We start from the raw sequence: 20,509 nt of genomic DNA on the forward strand, positions 1-20,509 counted from the left end.
TTCCCAGGCAAGAATACTGGAATGGGTTGTAATTTCCTTGTCCAGGGGAATCTTCTCAACCCAGGCATCCAACCTGTGTCTCCTGCATTGGCAGGTGGATTCTTTTCCAGTGATCCACCTGGGAAGCCCTACAATTAGCCATACTTATGTAATTTTGTCCTGTATTTTTCTTTCTACTCAAACAAGTTCCAATTTCACCATTTTCCTTTATTAGACACTCATTTTATCCCTTTAGTTAGCATGCCTCCAACCACAAGTAATGGAAATCCCATGGACAGAGGAATCTGGTGGGCTACAGTCCATGGGGTCCCAAAGAGTCAGACACAACTTAGAGACTAAACAACAATGGCTAATTGTAGGGTTCCCAGCAAGAAGAGGAACAAGTGAAAGCTAATTGTAAACAGAAAGATAGTATAAATATATACATATACACCACAAAGTTTTAAAAAACAGCCATACTGGGGCTTCCCTGGTGACTCAGTGGTAAAAAATCTGCCTGCCAATGCAGGAGACACATGTTCGATCCCTGGTCTGGGAAGTTTTCACATGCTGTGGAGAAACTAAGCCCTAGTGACACAACTATTGAGCCTGTGTCCTAAAGCCCAGGAGCCACAATTAATGAAGCCCCCAGACCCTAGAGCCCACGCTCTGCAGCAAGAGAAGCCACTGCAATGAGAAACCTGTGCACCACAACTAGAGAGTAGTCCCCACTCACCACAACTAGAGAAAAGCCCATGCTACAACAAAGACCCAGCACAGCCAAAACAATAACTAACTAAATAAAAATGTTTTAATGAAAACTAAATAAAAACAGCCAAATTACCTTGAAATGAAAAAGACAAATGCTGGACAAAATAAAAAAGAGATCTTTGGGCTCCCAATCATTTTTGGACAGGAAGCAGGCTGAAAAAGATACTCAACGGCAAATATGGATCACATTTTATGAATAAAGAAGGATGACTCAGCAGAACCAAGATCTAAGGTGCTGCTAAGAGGTATGGAGAACTCTACGTGAGCAGTGAACTGGTAACATATACCTAGCATGATTTGGAATTTCTATGGATCAGTGGCTGCTCTATCCCCAGCAACTGCTGTATGAGGACTCCTGTTGTCCCCAGTTTGGAATAGTAGTGTCTTACTATTGCATTACATGTGTGTAAGATGAAGATAACAGGTACTTTGATTGAGAGAAATAGCACGTAAGAGTTGTATCCAAGGGAGAAGTCCTGAAGAGCCTCACCCCAGGCAGGGCCTGATTTCTAGAATGAGACTGATCAATCTGATGCCACAATGTAATGAGACATTTGGGGTCTTGGAACAGAAGACAGTTATAGTTTGCAGATATCAACTGTCAAAGCCAGAGGACTGTGGTAAGTTGTGTATTCCTAAGATGACTACAAGAGCACCTCTTACACAGCAACCTCTTTCAGTGTGACAATATGATTTTGTCACTTTTTCCATGGGGAGGAGAGGTCTGTGTCCCCTGCCTCTCGAATCCAGACGGGCTAGTGAATTGTTCATAGACAGCAGATTGCAGCAGAAATGAAGCTGTGAGACTTCCAAGACCAGGTCATAAAAGGAGATGCAGTTCCCACCTTGTTCACAGAAGCTCTTCCTGATGAAGAATTTCAGCTGCCAGGTAAGCAGTCCAACTGCCCTGAGGCTGCTGTGCTATGAAGAGGTGCAAACAGCTCACACAAAGAGATGAACTAAAGAGGCCTGAGACTACTGGAAGAGTGAGAGATGCCTACACCACCCCAAGTGTTACAGCACCTGCTGGTCTAGCTCCAGCTATCAACTAATTGCAATCACATGAAAGATCCTAAGACAAAAATTGCCTAGCTGAGGTTATCTTGAATTTCTGACCCAGGAAAGTGTGAGATATAATAAGCCACTAAATTGTGACATGATCTATTATGTAGAAGAGTAACTGGACCAGTTAGAATCAGACATGGAAAAACTGATGCCAGTTTGGGAAAGGAGTATGACAAGGCTGTGTATTGCCACCGTGCCTGTTTAACTTAGAGGCAGAGTACTCACTGGAGAAGGAAATGGCAACCCAAACCAGTATTCTTGCCTGGAAAATCCCATGGACAGAGGAGTCTGGTAGGCTACAGTTCATGGGGTCACAAAGAGTTGGACACAACTGAGCGACTGAGCACACACACATGCAGAGTACATCATGCAAAATGCTGGGCTGGATGAATCACAAGCTGGAATCAAGATTGCTGGAAGAAGTATAGACAACCTCAGATGTGCAGATGATACCACTCTAATGGCAGAAAGTGAAGAGAAACTAAAGAGCCTCTTGGTGAAAGAGGAGAATAAAAAAGGTGGCTTGAAACTCAACATTCAGAAAACTAAGATCATAGCATCCAGTCCCATCACTTCAGAGCAAATAGATGGAGAAAAAGTGGAAGCAGTGACATATTTTATTTTCTTGGGCTGCAAAGTCAGTGTGGATGGTGACAGGTGCCATGAAATTAAAAGATGTTTGCTCCTTGGAAGGAAAGCTATGACAAACCTAGACAGCATATTAAAAAGCAAAGACATCACTTTCCTGACAAAGGTTCATTAGTCAAAGCTATGGTTTTCCCAGTCGTCATGTACGAATGTGAGAGTTGGACCATAAAGAAGGCTGAACAGCGAAGAATTGATGCTTTCTAACTGTGGCACTGGAGAAGGCTCCTGAGAGTCCCTTGGACTTCAGTAAGATCAAACCAGTCAATCCTAAAGGAAATCAACCCTGAATATTCATTGGAAGGACTGATGCTGAGTCTGAAGCTCCAATAAGAGCCAATTCACTGGGGAAAAAAGCTCTAATGATGGGAAAGATTTAAGAGGGTGGCATAGGATGACATGTTTGCATGCCATCACTGACTCAATGGACATGAATTTGAGCAAACTGCAGGAGATACTGGAGGGAGGACAGAAGAGCCTGGTATGCTGCAATCCATAGGGTCACAAAGAGTTGGACATAGCGACTGAACGACAACTGGACCAACACAAAAAAGGACAGTATTGTTCAACTTTATAAGTAAATAATATGTTCAAGATTGCCGGAGTCCAGCTCCAGCAGCCAGGGAATCGGCCTGAAGGGATGGGCGGTGTCGGCGAGAAACGAAGCAGCCTCTCAGTTTTCTTAGACTGCATATTTATTTCAAGCTTAAGATTCTCTTTTATACTTTTACAAAAGCATTAGGTCAGAGGTTTGACATTTTCAGTTCCCCCTGACCCAGATTTGTTGTCTCCATAAATCATTGTTGCCCCTCAAAAGGAGTTCCTGCCTCAGCAATTCTCTTATCTACTTCTCATGTGTCCTTGTGAATACATAGTAACTCATGCTAATGTCTGAGCTGCATACCACATTCCTCAGTTTTTTTCTTATCTTTCTAAATCCTGTTTGCCCCTAGTATCCTGAGCTCACTTTCTCTAAAAGGCTTCTAACCACTAATATCTCCAAAATTCCTAATCTCTAGAAGCTATAGTAAAATATGCTAACATTACAACATTCCTTAAATCTTTAGCTTCTAACTATTTTAATTATTCCTAAGCCCTAAATTCAGCAAACTCCTTTGCCATAAACATTTCCCTCACAAATAGGTTTCAGATAGCAATCCCTCCCATGGCCTCAAGCTGCGGCCTACGTGCTCATCCTGGAACACTCTTCTGTAAAGGTCCTTGAACGAATGTCAAAGATTAACTTTATGAATTATTCTCTGAGCACAGCTGCAGAAGACTTTGTGCCTTCTCATGCTCCTCTCAAGAACAATAAGCACCTTAATATTCTTTTCAGTCAACTCAGCTGCGGGGAGGAAAAAACAAGTCAGGATCACAAGGCCTAACTCCTTCATCCCGGGTCCATGCCTGCGGGACAAGGAGAGGGAGTTGGGGCTGTGCCTCCATTTTGTCAGTAATGCCTAAAGCGGCTCCCAACACAAGATAATTTAATATTGAAGTTTATTAATCTTAAAGCAGAAATAGGTTATTATAAAATACATATTTATTTACCTATACAGCTAAAGAAAAATATTCAATATATTCCAGCCATTCTTCAGGACCAAGTCCTTAACAAATTCAAAATGGAAAGTAACTTCCTTTTAAGGTGATAAAGGATATCTACAATCTTCTACTGCAATTATACTGAATTCATTTATTAGTTCGAATAGTTTTCTCTTCAGAACAGCATGGTAGGGGGTACTTCCCTGGCTGTCCAGTGATTAAGACTCTGTTGCTCCCAATGCCACTCAGGCTTGTGGGATCTTGGTTAGTTCCCCCACCAGGGATCAAACCCGAGCTCCCTGCAGTGGAAGCAAGGAGTTCTAATCACTGGAGCACCAGGAAATTACCAGTATTAGCCTGGTTAAAAAAAAAATCTGAATCCTGAGTATGGATCCCTTGTTCCTAACTCCTAATGATATTCCACCTTTAAGCAGCATAGTGGTTTAATAGTTGAAATGGATATTTTTTCAATTAGGCTAAATTAGGAAACAATTTTTTTAATTTATATTTTAAAACCTATAATGTATTTTTTCAGTTAAACATTTTTTTCATCTCGTGGAGGTAATATCAGTTTTTCCCTTTAACTTATTTACTTATGTTAATATATACCCTGATTACCCTTATATTTCTAGAATAGAATCCACTTGGTTTCCAGTCTACGAAAATATTTCTATTTCTACAAAATATTAACAAAATATCCTACAAAAAATTATCTGTTGATAACTTCTCAGTATTTTTGCATGGGCAGCAATAATCAAGTTCTGTCTGTGCTTCCTTTTAAATCATGATTTGTCCATTTTGGTACCTTTATGCTATTTAATAAATAGAAACTTTTCCTTCTTCTAATTCCTCTAAAACTATTTAAATATAAGAGTTCTCTGATCACTGGATGTTTGAAAGAATTCATTGGAAACGCAATAATGGATACTTTTCGGCACAGATTCCCTGATACTGTCTTCATTTTTATTCACGTCCACGTTTTCTCGTTTCTCGGATCAAATCTGACACATCTACTCCTTGAGAACCATAAAGAATTTAGAATTTATTAATACAGAGTGGATTCTCAATCTCTTAAGTGTCTGTGGCTCTGCATTTTCTTTTTTCATCCTGCCTTTTACTCTCTTTAAAAAAAAAAATAGTGAAAATTATAACCTACCCCACTGCACTTGAGTTATAGATTAACTTCGCTTTTTTTGTGCTTTATTATCTGTTTTCCATAAATGTGTTACAATTATTTTTCTGTTTTCTCCAAGACCGACCCGCGTTCCAGCGACTCCTGACGCTGCGTGTCCCAGGGCCTCCTGGGAAGTGTAGTTCGGCAGGGCCTTTCCCGCGCGCACGCGCAACCCTCTGCAGCCGGCTTGGACCCTCTCTTTGTCCTTCGCCACCACGCGAGAGGCCACTGTGCAAGTGTCCGCGTGCTCGTGCGCGCGCTGTTCCCCGGCTAGGCTCCAGGCCGTCGGGAATCCCGCGGATCTGCCCGGGTCGCGCAAAGCCCGGGGGCGGGGCGGTCACTTGGGTCCAGGTCCCCGTCCGGCGCGTCCGTGGTCCGAGGCATTTTTTGCAGGTTCCGGGGCTGGATCCCTGTGGGGCGGGCGGCGGGGGCTGAGAGGGCTCGTGGGGGCCGGGTTGGGGGTCGTGCCAGGGCTGCAAGTGGGCGTCCGCATTTCTGCCTGGATCTCAGTGGCTGGGTTGCGGTAGGCACCGGTGGGCTTTAGCAGTGGGGGGAGGCCCTTCCTCCGCCGCGGCCAGTGCTGAGCACCTTGACGTTTCCTTCCAGACCGGCTCGTACAGGTGGTGTCTCCCACGCGCGTGCCCGGCCGCGCGCGACCTTCGGGACACACGGCCAGTCGTGGGGGCACCCTGGGCGTGTACGCGGGGCGACCCGATTGTTCGCCTCCATCCGGGCTCCACCCAGCTTGCCTCTGCTTTTATCAGTAGGATTTTTTCCGAGGCGTCTCTACTAACAAAAAAGCCAGACAACTTTGACAGTTGCTAATGCGGTGAGGACAGCGTTGGCCTCAAGCCTTGTCTCTGACTTTGACCCACAACTGCCACTTGAAACAGTCAACTCACAGTTCCTGGGTCTCAGGCTTTTCATCTGAAACCGAGGGAGTGGCAAGAAATGACCTTTTCTTCCCTAGCTTGGAAGCTTTTTGCAGTCATTAAAACACATTATTTTATTGATTACTTATTGATTCCTTACTGTTTATTTCAACCACATGGTGCTGGACTGAAACTACTTTGCTTGCCTGTTTTCTTGGATTAAGGATTTTAAAATATGTTCACTGTCGTCAGTTTAGAGTATTGATAAACAGATTCAAATGAAAATCATTCATGATCCCATCAACAGAAAATAGTCACTGCTAACGTTTTGTACATCTTTTAGTCAATAAATGTGTGTATATTGTTAATAACCTTATTTGTTCCCTTTAAGAAAAAAACAACAAAATTGGGAATATGCTGCATATCCTGCTTAAAGCCCTTACAATCCCAAGTGGGATATTTTTTGTCCCAAGTGGGGAGTTTGACCTTTCTGGGGGAGTTCTTTCAACTTGCCCCTGAAATCTTTTCTTTCTCTTATTTTTCTCCTTAGTCTGCCCTGCTGCCATCATCCCTGGACAGGGGACTCTATCATGCGTATACTGGGAATATAAACAGGGACGCCCAAGACATTTGCCCATCCCTCTTTCTACTGCTGCTGTGGATCTTTGGTCACAGGCCCTGGGGTAGACTGCATGGAACCAGTGGCCCCAATCTACCATTCTTGCATATATCATCTGTTTGGGGCACATGAACTTTTGTGCAGTATTACTTCTGTAATGAATGCTGAATGCATCGAAAAAGACAGCGTGGTATATAGAACATCTGGCACATAGTTGTTTAGTTGCTACATTGTGTCTGACTCTTTGGGGACCACATGGACTGCAAGGCTTCTCTGTCCTCAAGATTTCCTAGGCAAGATTACTGGAGTGGGTTGCCATTTCCTTCTCTAGGGGATCTTCCCAACCCAGGGATCCCACCTGTGTCTCCTGCATTGGCAGGCAAGTTCTTCACCACTGAGCCACCAGGGAAACCTGGCACATGATAGGTGTGAGTAAATGTCACTTTTCGTTGTTCTTTTTCCCTTGTAATTCCACAGGACTTGATGCTGAGTGGGAACTTTGGGATGATGATGAAGGTGCCCCTTCCTCCTGCAGGTGAACGTGAGCATGTCATGGGGAGAACTGCAGTGCTGTGCAGGAAACTGCTGAGGTAAACTCAAACCCATAAAGTTAAAAGGGTCAAATTCTATAGTGTAGGGGGTAGGCTTCCATTTGCTGAAGGAATACATGGAAGTCAAGGGGAAGAGCACTCAGGGAGAGCTCTCTCAAGAGCCAACCTGCAAAAACATTTGTATAAATTAAATGAAAATAAGGTCGAATCTATTGTGCTGAGCAGTTAATATCAAATTTTTAAAAACTACCACACTGATGGCTTATCACACTTTTTCCACCTCAGATTCTTATGCCTCATTTCAACATTTCTCTCTACTCTTGATAAATTTTCTCTGAAACCCAACTAAACTTTGCCAAGTAGTTTCTGACAAAGGAAATTTAAAGATCACATTGTGAATTTGGCTGCCTGCTTAATTTTTATTCCATGAAATAAAGTGAAAGTGTAACACAAAGGAAATGACCTATTTATTTACTAGAGGTGTATCATCCTTATCTGGGGTATGTGTGTATGTTTGTATTATGATTGACTTTTCTTGAACCACACAGAGGTTATTACTTTTTTTTAATGGTTAAATCTACTGGCTTTTAAGTAACATTTTTTTACTTTTGCCTTTGTAGCATGTGTAGGGACATTTTCCCCCAAACTACACAAATACTCACTTGTGTTTTCTTTAGGCACTATCATGGTTTTCATTATTTTAAGTTCTGATCCCTCTGAAAGTACAGTTGACCCTTGAAAAATAGGGGTATGAAATGCGTGGGTCCACTTATATGCAGTTTTTTTTCAATAAATACCACAGTACTGTATGATCAGAGGTTGGCTGAATCTGCAGATATGAACCTTGGATATAGAGGGCTGACTATAATATTATTTGAGGATTTTTGAATGCATGGGTGGTGAGGTGGGTTAGTGTCCCTAACCCTCAAATTGTTCAAGGGTCAACTGTAGTTTGTTGTAATATATGAGATAGATATCTGGCTTTATTTTCTTTCAAGTGTTAATCACTTCTCCTATTCATTAAGTAATCGGGTTTTACTTTGGGTGTGAAGTGCCACATTTATTGCGTGAGAGATTTACATATTTGGGCTGTTATGGTTTATTTAGCTGTAAATCTTTTGTGGAGACAGTATGAAATACTTTTTTTTAATATAATTTTACAATATATGTTAATATTACATGGACCTATTTACACTCATTATCTTGTGTTTCCCAAAAATGTCCAAAGCTGTTCCTGTACCTTTTTTTCTTCCAGGTGAACTTTAGAATTGCTTGTTAAAAAAATTTTTTTTGAGATTGTGATTGGAATTGACTAAAAATATAAATCATTCAGGGCTGAATTATGAAGTCTTTCTGTCCTAGAAAGACCAATTTGTGTGTGAGGAAGTCTATTTTTATAGTCCCCATCGGTGGTTTTAGTTTGCTTTAGCCTATGAACTGTATACATTTCTTGTCATGTATATTTCTATATTTTATGTATTTTTTCCTGATATACATATTTTTTTTTCTACCTTTTTATTTGTTTAAATAAGAAGGCTGTTGATATTACAGTACTATGTCTGTTGACCTGGAAAGATGGTTTGCATAGTGGGAAGAAAGCAAAAACAGTTTTTAAATGTGACCTTATATTTTTGTTAAAAATATCCAGATTGTTTATACCACCTCTTAAGAGTGGTTATGTTTGGTCACAAGAAAGAAATTTTTCTTATTTAGTTTATATACATTTCTAAGTTTTGTCATCATATTTTACTTCTGTAATAATTATGATCTCTTTGTTTAGTTCTTATGTGTGCCAGTTCCAGTTCTAAAATGAATATATTTTCACAATTTAGGGTATATAAAAGAATCATTTCTTGTGTAACTGGAAGGAACTTCAATATGTATTTCTGAGTTGATACCAAGGGCTGAATCACAGGAAGACATGAAAGGGAAGAGGTTGGTGTTTGAAGTGCTGCTTTAGTGTGTCATAGGGATGAGCAGGCTGTTCTTCATTTGTGTTTCTGTGGAACTAAGGTGACAGAATGTGTGCATGGAAATAAGAGCTAATTCTGAGATGTAGGGTGAGTGTGTGAACATATCTGTACATGAATACACACAATAACTGTATGATTTTGGAAGTAAATATCTTGAATGTAGGACTTCCCAGGTGGTTCAGTCATAAAAGAATCCACCTGACAATTGAGGAGACGCAGGTTTGATCCCTGGGTCAGGAAGATCCCTGGGGAAGGAAATGGCAACCTACTCTAGTATTCTCGTCTGGGAAATCCAACGGACAGAGGAGCCTGGAGGGCTATAGTCCATGGAGTTTGAAAAAGAGTCAGACACGACTAAGCAACTAAATGTCAACAACCCTGAACATAGCAAAAAAGAGAATAGCATTCATTGCTGATACTTAATAGTTGTGCAGTCATTGGCACACTCTAAGTTTCATTTTTTGTTCTATAAAATGGAGATTTTTAATGCTTTTTTGTCAAATGCCTTTTGGGTTGTCTGTGAGGGTTGTTATAAAGTGTTTAGTATTTTGTCTTATATACTGAAAAGACTCAGATGTGAGAGCTGTTGTTATTGCCAGGAACTAGTCACTTTCCCTTTAATATCTCATTTATTCCTCAGAATCCCCATGGCATTACATAGCAACTAAAGATTAATTCTCCAGAAATATATAGTCTCTATGCTTCAAACAACATAACTTTAAGCATATAATCAAAACATCAACAGAAGTACAAGGAAAAACTGGCCAATCTGAATTTAACATACTTCCTTTAGAAATTGATATGATTGGCAGACATAAATTAGGAAGGTTATAGATTTTAAACCTTAGTTTTCTATTTGTTCTTACCCAAAGTCACAAAGCCAGGAAAAGGAAAAAGTTGATTAAAACTTAGATCTGTTTTAATACAAATCACATAAGCTTTCCAAAAGTCTATGTAACACAAAGCTGCCTTGTCCTTCCCAGCACTGTCCCTCAGTGTCCTCAGTGGACATTAACTGAATCTCAGGATTACTTCTGCTGAGTAATCTTTATCTGTGTGCAGAGACATGCACTTCTGCCATTCTTTTGTATCACATTCTATTTCTATCCCTGGTAGTCCTGTGTCAGTTATACAGAAAAGACACTCTGGCATTAGATGATTATCCATTCCTATTTCCCAGCAAGAAAGGAAGGGATTTTAGGTGCACTATGAATATACCAATTGAAGTGCATTGGTCCCCAGGTTCACAGATCCTGGTTCCCCACAAATAAGCCTGCTCGTATGAGACAAGAAAGGCATTCCCAGCAGAGAAATTCATTCCTGGTGTTAAAGACCTCACTCCAGAGCTTCAGGGTAGAAGCAGAGGCCACAGGACTGAACAAAACTCAGACTTGCTGATCATCTCACACAGGCTGCAGAAATGACCATGTTACAGGTGAGTTTGTGTTTATTCCTCATTATTTTTCCAGGGGATTAGAAGGAGTATGTAAGAGTGAAAAACAAAATATTACATTGTTAAGAAGTCAGGGGAAGATACCCTCAGAATGGAAGATCCAAACTGGGACAAAATCAAAGCAGTGATGCAATAACTATAGGGCCTTGAGAAGTTCTTAAAGTTTCGATTTTTATAAGCCTTAGTGTCCTACATAATTACTGAATGAGCTATAAACTTCTCAAATTCTCGACAAGTGTAATAAACATATGAATTGTATTATCTAAATGAAAAAGCAAAATTCTTCATGGAAAGTAAGTATTTATTGGTCACTCCTTGGGGAAGCCTTTAAATAAATGATATAGTGGTAGTGTCCTCAGGAGAAACATTGTAATAAATACAAGAGTATTGTAGCCATTTTTCATGGTTTTCCACAGAATGTGACCCAAGGGTAGTATGCCAAAGCCGAACTTAATCACCATAATTATTTATTTATTTACCTCTTTAGTTGTGAAGCAGAATTCACATGGAGAAAAGTTCATAAAATATTAAAGTGCAGCTTACTGTGTTATCAAATGAATACCCATGAAACCACCATTTCATTTCAAGAAATTGAAATCACAATTTCAATCCCAATCACAGCTTCTTCCTGACAGAGGGAACCAGGACTCTAGCTTCTGTAACCATTTCCTTGCTTGTCTGTTTAGTTTTACTCCTAAGTGTTTATCCGCAAACACTGCAGTTGGTTTTGTCTGCTGTTGTGCATGCTCATTTGTGTTTTGCTTCTTTCACTTTCACTTTCATTTGTTTCTGAGATTCATTGCATTTGCAAGCTCTTCAATGTAGACAGCTTCTTCTTTTTTAAGAAATATACATTCAATTTCCTCAGTTTATATTTTTCAAAGCTTTAAAAAAAAAAGTTTATCTATTTGGCTGTGTCAGTGTTTAGTTGTGGCATGCAGGTTCTTCCTGCATCTTTTCAGGATCTTTCATTGCAGTGCACAGACTTTCTGGTTGTGGCACATGGGCTCAGTAGTTGCGTTGTATGGCCTTAGTTACTCCACAGCCTGTAGGGTCTTAGTTCCCAAACCAGGACTCAAACCTTGTCCCCTGCATTGCAAGGCAGATTCTTAACCACTGGACCATCAGGGAAGTCCCTGAAGGCAGCTTCTTAATATCATCAAATCCAGCCACTATCAAGTTTCCATTAGTCTCATAAATTCATAAATTGTCATTTGTTTGCATCAGACTCAAGTAAAGTTCATACAGTGCAGTTAATCTGTCTCTTAATCTTGACACTGCGTATTTTTTTCTATCCAAATCATTTGTTGAAGAGGCCAGGCCATTGATCTGTAGTTTCTCACTATCTGAAGGCTCTGAATAAGTGATGTGGTGGGTGATACATCCCCATGCTGTTACTGGTGTGTTGTCACCTGGGTTTCCTGTAAATTGGTAGATTCAGAGATGTGCTGTCCAGTACTGAAGCCACCAGCCACATACCACTGAACTTAAGTTAATTCAGTTAAATCCTTTTGTCACAGTTGTCCCCTCTCAAGTGCTTAGTAGCCACAGATTGGACAGCCATGAACTGGGTAGCACAGGTAAAGAACGTTTCCATCATCACAGCAAGTTCCACACTGAGGTTTGATCAGGTTCAAGTGTGACTTCTTGGCAAGAATGCTTCAGAAGTTGTTGTGGTACTTCTTTCAGGAGTTGCACGATGCCCACAGGTCTCTCTTTGTCTTGCTATGGCTTTAAATGATCACTGCTTGTATGGATCATTTCATTAGGAGCTGCAAAATGATAACACCCTCCTTGTAACATTTTTCTTATTTACTAACTAGAATGCTGTTCTCTAGTACCACAAACTACATCAAGGCTCAGTTTGTACCTCTTCTGCCCTACAATTAGTAGCTTAAAATTTAGTTATCATAAAATTTTGTTATAATTTTAAAGTATGGCCAAAACATAGAAATATACTAGATTTTTGCATATTGTCTTGGTATTCAGGAACTTCATAAGCCCATTTAAACTAACTAATAATTTTTCTTTAGATTTGGTTAGATTTCCATGTTTATAAAAATATCAGCAATACTTTTTTTTTTTAATAAAAAGAAATTCCACTGACTTCCTAGTTTGCTAAGACTTTCTATAACAAATAAATGTTGATTATTTTTCAATTTTTGGTGTGTTGTTTCATCTGTTTGTTCTTTTTCATACTTTTATATTCTCCCTTATGAAATCTAGTCCTTCTTTTTGAAAAACATAAATGTGCTTTTTTAAAGCTGTTAGATTTTTCTGTTATTTGTAGCTCCTGTGATGTACATTCTTCCACTTACAGATATGTTTTATCTGTATCTACTGAGATGATGATATGTTTTTCCTTAATCTATTAATATAGTAAATATCAATTATTATTTTTTAAATATTAAATCAACCTTGAATTTGGGGGATAAACTCCAGCTTATTTTTGATATATTTTCCTCTTTATATTTTGTTCAGTATAGTACTTTGGTGATGTTGTTTAGGATTTTCAAATCAGTGTTCATGTGTAACTTGGCCTTTGCTTTTCCCTTCTTAGCAGTATCCCTATTGAGTTTTGTTATCAAGATCATGCAAGTGTCAAAAAGTTTATCAAAAGTTTCTTCCACATTATATAAGAGTTTAGTAAAATTGGAATTACTTCAGCATTAAATGTTTATAAAATTAACTAGTAAAGCCATTTTTTTTGTGAGATTTAAACTCAGGAAACCAGTTTTCCACATGGCCAATGCATGATTTGTAAAATCATTAATGAGTAAATGATCCATTTAAGAAGCAAGATAAAACAGTAGATTTTAATGTGACCATGTGAGAAGTTTACCAATATGAATGAAGATTCTACATTGCAGCTCATTTTTGTGAGACCAGTTGATTAGTTTTGATGTGATATCCAAGAAGAATGTCCACAATGAACTAATTCTAATTGTTGTAGGGTCTTTTGGATTTTCTTTATGTAATCATGCCATCTATGACAGTTTTACATGTTGTTTTCAATATTTATACTTGTTCCTCGCATTGTATTGTTCTGACCTCCTGCAGTACTTTGTAGACTAGAGGTGGCATTAGGAACACCCTTGTCTCATTAGGAACACCCAGGCCTGCGCTGTCCACTACATAGCACATCACAGGTGCTCACTTCTGACACCAGCCACCTGGAATTAGCACAGACTCTGCAGAGTGAGAGCACCATCCCCAACAAGAGTGCCTTCACTAGTTGATAGCTGTAAGTTCGAGAGTCCTCAGGCCACACACAACACTTCTGTCCAACTGGCTGCAAATTTGGGGGGTTCCTATGACCCCCTCAGTTTCGATGGAACAGTTCACAAGACTTAGGAAAGTGCTATACCTAAAACTAGTTTTATTACAAGGCCAAAAATTAGGACCAGCCAAATGAAGAGACACAGAGTGAGGTCTGGCAGGGTCCCAAACAGAGGACTGCTGTGCCCTCTCCCTGTGGAATCAGGATACATCATCCTCCTGGCCTATGTCTGATTACCAGCCAGAAAGCTAACCTGAGGCAGAAATATCCAGAGTTTTTATTGGGTGTTCACTGTGTAGGTGTGATTGATTAAATCCCTGGCCATTTGATGGAACTCAGCCTCCAGCCCTGTCTGCTCCATGGAGGTTGGACTGATAGCATCTCTCTGAAAGCCCCAACCCTCCAATCCAATGATTGGTTTTCCAGCATGGCCAGTGCCCACCTGGAGACTCCAGCAGCCCACCATGAGTTACCTTGTTCCATAAACTCAGGAGGGACCCACCACTAATAGCACAGAAATCTGCCATCCCAAAAAAATGGCACAAAAACCAGTTGTATAACCTATACCCATTAGCTTCACATACTGTTAAATTAAAATTAAATAAAATATAAAAGTCAGTTTCTAGTCACCTTTGACATATTCAGTAGACACTGGTGGCTGTCAGTGACTATATTGGATGGTATGCTGCTAAGTTACTTCAGTCGTGTCCAACTCTATGCGACCCCATAGACGTCAGCCCACCAGGCTCCCCCGTCCCTGGGATTCTCCAGGCAAGAACACTGGAGTGGGTTGCCATTTCCTTCTCCAATGCATGAAAGTGAAAAAGTGAAAGTGAAGTCGCTCAGTCGTGTAAGACTCTTAGCGACCCCATGGACTGCAGCCTACCAGGCTCCTCCATCCATGGGATTTTCCAGGCAAGAGTACTGGAGTGGGGTGCCATTGCCTTCTCCTATTGGATGGTATAGATATGAGCATTTCTGTCATCACAAGAAATTCTGTTGGACAGTGCTGTTCTAGTCCTCAGAGACCAAGCACTCAGTGTTTTACCATTAAGTATGATGCTAGCTGTACATATTTTATAGATTATGATTATCAGATTAAATTTCCTTCTATTTCTAGTTTGTTGATAGTATTTTACAATGAACAGATTTTCACAATATGCCTTTTCTGCATTTTGAAATGATAATGGCTTTTCTCCTTTATTCTGTTAATATAATAGTGATTTCAGAATCAATATCTTACATAATTGAAAGAAACCTCATTTGGTCAGGCCACATTATACTTTTTATGCATGTGTGTGTGTTAGTTGCTCAGTCGTGTCCAACTCTTTGCAACCCCATGGATGGTAGCCCTCCAGGCTCCTCTGTCCATGGGATTCTCCAGGCAAGAATACTGAAGTGGATAGCCATTCCCTTCTCCAGGAGGTCTTCCCAACCCAGGGATCAGACCCGGGTCTCTTGCATTGCAGGCAGATTTTTTACTGTCTGAGCCACCAGGGAAGCCCCTTTTCTGCATGGCTAAATTCAATTTGCTAACACTTTATTAGGAATTTTGATTCTCTAAGAGCTTGTAATGTTCTTTTGTTGTGTTCATGTCTGATTTGGGATTAGAGGTCTGCTGGCCTTATAAAATGAATTGAGAAGTTTGCACTGTTTATTCTCTGAAAGAATTTATATGAGATCATTTTATTTATTCCTTGAATGTTGGGAAGAATTCACCTCTGAAACCATCTAAAACTTGTGGTTTTTTTGAAGGAAGGTTTTAAATTCTGAGGGTCAATTCCTGTAATAGTTAAAGGACTAATTCAGACCTTCTTTCTTCTGTCACTTTTGAGTACATTGTCTTTCAAGAAATATATCTATTTTATCTAAGTTGTCATGTATGTTGGCATAAATTGATTAATATTGTTATCTTTTTAACACCTTTATTGAACTATGTCAGTAGTATCCACTGACATCACTGACAAGTGTATAACTCAGTAATTTTTTTAGTAACTTTATATTGTATAACCATCATTGCAATCCAGTATTAGAAGGGTTCTATAATCCCAAGAGAATCTTTGTGACATTTGCAGTCGGTTCCTCCTCCCATCCCCAGCCTGAAGCAACCACTAATTTTCTTGCTGTCTATACAGGTTTTCTTTTTGGAAATATCATATAAATGGATTTTTATAAAAGTGTAATCTTTTGTTTCTAGCTTCTTTCAATTAGCATAGTATTTTTAAGGTTCATCTATGTTTTAGTATATGTCAGAAACACATTCTTATTGTTGAATAGTATTCCATTATGTTGAATATATCATTTTTTATTTATCCATTCACCACTTGATGGACACTTGGAATATTTATACTTTTTGGTACATTTGTTATATAAATATAATTTTTATCAGTAGTACTAATATGAACAATCACTTATAAGTATTTTATTAATCAAAGTATAGGTGATTTACAATGTTGTGTTACTTTCAGGTTATAGCGTTTATATCTATATGCATATATATATTCTTTTTCAGATTCTTTTTCATTACGGGTTATTATAGATATTGAATATAGCTCCCTGTGCAGGTCCTTGTTGATTGTCAATGGGATTTTATATATAGTAGTGTGTATATGTTAATCCCAAACTTCTAATTTATCCCTTCACATTTCCGTCCTTTCCCTTTTGGTAGCCATAAGTTTGTTTTCTATATTTGTGAGTTTGTTTCTGTTTTATAAATAAGTTCATTTGTATTACTTTTTTAGATTCCACTTATAAGTGATGTCATATAATACTTGTCCTTCTCTGTCTGACTTACTTCTCAGCAGGATAATCTCTAGGTCCATCCATGTTGCTGCAAATGGCATGATTTCATTCTTTTTTGTGACTGGTATTCCACTGTGTACCACATCTTTATCCATTCATTTTTCCATGGACATTGAGGTCACTTCCATGTCTTGGCTATTGTAAATAGTGCTGCTGTGAACTTAAGAGGTGCATGTATCTTTGCAAATAAGAGTTTTCATCTTTTCTGAATATATGCCCAGGAGGGAGATTGCCAAGTCTGTGGTAACTCTATTACTAGTTTCTTAAGGAGCCTCCATACTGTTTTCCAGTGTGGCTACACAAATTTACATTCCAACCAACAGTGTAGGAGGGTTCCATTTGCTCCATGCCCTCTCCAGCATTTATTATTTTAGACTTTTTGATGATGACCATTCTGTCTGCTGTGAGGTGATACCTTATTGTAGTTTCGATTTGCACTTTAAAAAAAAAAATAATTAGACATCTTTTCATGTGCTTTTGGACCATCTATATGTCTTCTTTGGAAAAATGTCTACTAATGTCTTCTGCCCCATTTTTTGATTGGATTGTTTGTTTTTTTGATATTGAACTTTATGAGCTGTTTGTATATTTTGGAAATTAAGACCTTGTCAGTCACATCATTTTCAAATATTTTCTTCCATTCTGTAGGTTGTCTTTAAATGCTGTTTCTGGTTTCCTTTGCTGTGCAAAAGCTTTTATGTTTAATTAGATTCAATTTGTTTATTTTTGCTTTACTTCCATTACTCTAGGAGACAGATCCAAAAAACTATTTTTGAGGTTTATATCAAAAAGTATTCTCCCTGTGTTTTCCTCAAGGAGTTTTATAGTATCCAGTCTCACAGTTAGGTCTTTAATCCATTTTGAGTGTATTTTCGTATGTGGTGTTAGAGAAGGTTCTACTTTCATTCATTTACATGTAACTGCCCAGTTTTCTTAGCACTGCATATTGACAAGATTATCTTTTCTTTGTTGTATGTTTTCCCCTACTTTGTTGAAGATTAATTGACCCTAGTGTGTGGGTTTGTTTCTGGGCTTTCTATCTAGTTCCATTGATGTATATGTCTGCTTTTGTGCCAGTACCATAATGTTTTGATTACTGTACCTTTGTAGTATAGTCTGAAGTCAGAGGCTATGATTCATTCAGCTCTATTAAAGATTCTTTACTGGTTATTTGGGGTCTTTTATGTTTCTATACATATTTTAATACTATTTGTTCTATTAATAGTTCTGTGAAAAATGCCCTAATTTCATAGGGGTTGCATTGAATCTGTAGATTGGGTATTATGGTCATTTTAACAGTATTGATTCTTCCAATGCAAGAAAACATAGTGTATCTTTCCATCTATTTGTATTACCTTTAATTTTTTTCGTCAGCATCTTGTAGTTTTCAGAGCACAGGTCTTTTGCCTCCTTAGATAAGTTTATTTCTAGGTATTTTATTCTTTTTGATGCAGTGGTAAATGGGATTGTTTCCTTAATTTCTCTTTCTGATATTTCATTATTAGTATATAGAAATGCAATGGATTTTGGTGTATTTATTTTGTATCCTGAAACTTTACCAAATTTATTGATGAGTTCTAGTAGTTTTCTGGTGGCATCTTTAAGACTTTCTGTGTATAGTATCAGGGACTTCCCCAGTGGCTCAGCAGTGAAGAATCTGCCTGCACTGCAGGAGACTTAGCAGTAGACAAGTGTTCAGTCCCTGGGTTGGGAAGATACCCTGGAGAAGGAAATGACAACCCACTCCAGTATTCTTGTCTGGGAAATCCCATGGGATCCCAGACAGAGGAGCCTGGTGGGCTGTAGTCCATGGGGTTGCAAACAAGTCAGATATGACTGAGCAACTAAACAACAATGTATAGTATTATATCTTCTGCAAACTGATAATTTTACTTCTTCTTTTCAGATTTGGACTCCTTTTATTTCTTTTTCTTCTCTGATTGCCATGGCTAGGACTTCCAAAACTGTTGAATAAAAGTGGCAAGAGTGGGCATCTTTGTCTTGTTCCTGATCTTAGAAGGGATACTTTCAGCTTTTCACCATGGAATATGATGGTAGCTGTGGGTTTGTCATATATGGCCTTTATTATGTTGAGGTATGTTCCCCCTATGCTTACTTTGTGGAGTTTTTATCATAAATGGGTGTTAAATTTTGTCAAAAGCCTTTTTTGCATCTATTAGGATGATTATATGGTTTTTATTCTATTGTTTGTTAATGTGGTATATCATGTTGATTGATTTGCAGATACCGAAAAATCCTTCTCTCCCTGAGATAAACTCCTTTTGATCATGGTGTATGATCAATCCCTTTACTATATTGTTGGATTCACATTGCTAGTATTTTGATGAGGATTTTTGCATCTATGTTTATCAGTGATATCAGCCTGTAATTCTCTTTATTTGTGTGTGATACCTTTGTCTGGTTTAGGTATCAGGGTGATGATGGCACCATGAATGAGTTTGGAAGTGTTCCTCTGCAAGTTTTGGAATAGTTTCATAAGGATAGGTATTAACTCTTTAAATGTTTGGTAGAATTCACCTGTGAAGTCATCTGCTCCTGGACTTTTATTGTTGGTAGTTTTTAAATTACTAATTCAATTTCATTACTGGTAATTGATCTGTTCATATTTTCTATTTCTTTCTGGTTCAGTCTTAAGAGATTGTACTTTTCTAAGAATTTGTCCATTGCTTCCAGTTCAGTTCAGTCACTCAATCATGTCCAACTGTGCATCCCCATGGACTGCAGCACTCCAGGTTTCCTGTCCATCACCAATTCCTGCAACTTGCTCAATCTCAAGTCCATCAAGTTGGTAATGCCATCCAACCATCACATCCTCTGTTGTCCCCTTTTCCTCCTGCCTTCAATCTTTCCAGCATCAGGCTCTTTTCTAATGTCAGTTCTTTGCATCAGGTAGCCAAAGTACTAGAGCTTCAGCTTCAGCATCAGTCCTTCCAATGAATATTCAGGACTGACTTCCTTTAGGATTGACTGGCTTGATTTCCTTGCAGTCCAAGGGACACTCACGAGTCTTCTCCAACATCACAGTTCAGAAGCATCAATTCTTTGGTGCTCAGCCTTCTTCATAGTCCAACTCTCACATCCATAGATGACTACTGGAAAAACTGTAGCTTTGACTAGATGGACCTTTGTTGGGAAAGTAATGTCTCTGCTTTTTAATATGCTGTCTAGGTTGGTCATAGCTTTTCTTGAAAAGATGCTTTTCAAGGAACAAGCATCTTTTAATTTCATGGCTGCAGTCACTATCTGCAGTGATTTTGTAGCCCACCAAAATAAAATCTGTCACTGTTTCCATTGTTTCCCCATCTATTTGCCATGAAAGATGCCATGATCTTAGTTTTCTGAATGTTGAGTTTTAAGCCAACTTGTTCACTCTCTTCGTTCATTTTCATCAAGAGCCTCTTTAGTTCCTCTCCACTTTCTGCCATAAGGGTGGTGTCATCTGTGTATCTGAGGTTATTGATATTTCTCTCTGCAATCTTGATTCCAGCTTGTGCTTCGTCCAGCCCAGCATTTCACATGATGTACTCTGCATATAAGTTAAATAAGCAGGGTGACAGTATACAGCCTTGACATACTCCTTTCCCAATTTGGAACCAGTCTGTTGTTCCATGTCTGGTTCTAACTATTGCTTCTTGACCTGCATACAGATTTCTCAGGAGGCAGATAAGGTGGTCTGGTATTCCCATCTCTTGAAGAATTTTGCACAGTTTGTTGTAATCTACACAGTCAAAGGCTTTGGCATAGTCAATAAAGCAAAAGTAG

The 20,509-nt window shown here is 39.0% G+C and overlaps 1 protein-coding gene across 6 annotated transcripts in view; it reads left to right on the plus strand.

The window, feature by feature from the left end:
* The first annotated feature begins 5,307 nt into the window (after window positions 1-5,307).
* The window catches only part of ZNF84 (zinc finger protein 84), a 28,072-nt gene continuing 12,870 nt past the window's right edge, over window positions 5,308-20,509 (plus strand). Inside the window, exons 1-4 of one of the 6 annotated variants that reach the window (XM_061384379.1) lie at window positions 5,308-5,569; window positions 7,145-7,257; window positions 10,434-10,626; window positions 18,633-18,821. In XM_061384379.1, coding sequence (XP_061240363.1) covers window positions 18,768-18,821 — 54 coding nt within the window. In that variant the 5' untranslated portion in view covers window positions 5,308-5,569; window positions 7,145-7,257; window positions 10,434-10,626; window positions 18,633-18,767. Of the gene's footprint in view, window positions 7,258-10,433; window positions 10,627-18,632; window positions 18,822-20,509 lie in introns of all 6 variants that reach the window. The other 5 variants (XM_061384380.1, XM_061384381.1, XM_061384378.1 and 2 more) reach the window with 5 other exon arrangements.

The sequence above is a fragment of the Bos javanicus genome, chromosome 17, assembly GCF_032452875.1.
Source record: "Bos javanicus breed banteng chromosome 17, ARS-OSU_banteng_1.0, whole genome shotgun sequence".
Classification (NCBI taxonomy): domain Eukaryota; kingdom Metazoa; phylum Chordata; class Mammalia; order Artiodactyla; family Bovidae; genus Bos; species Bos javanicus.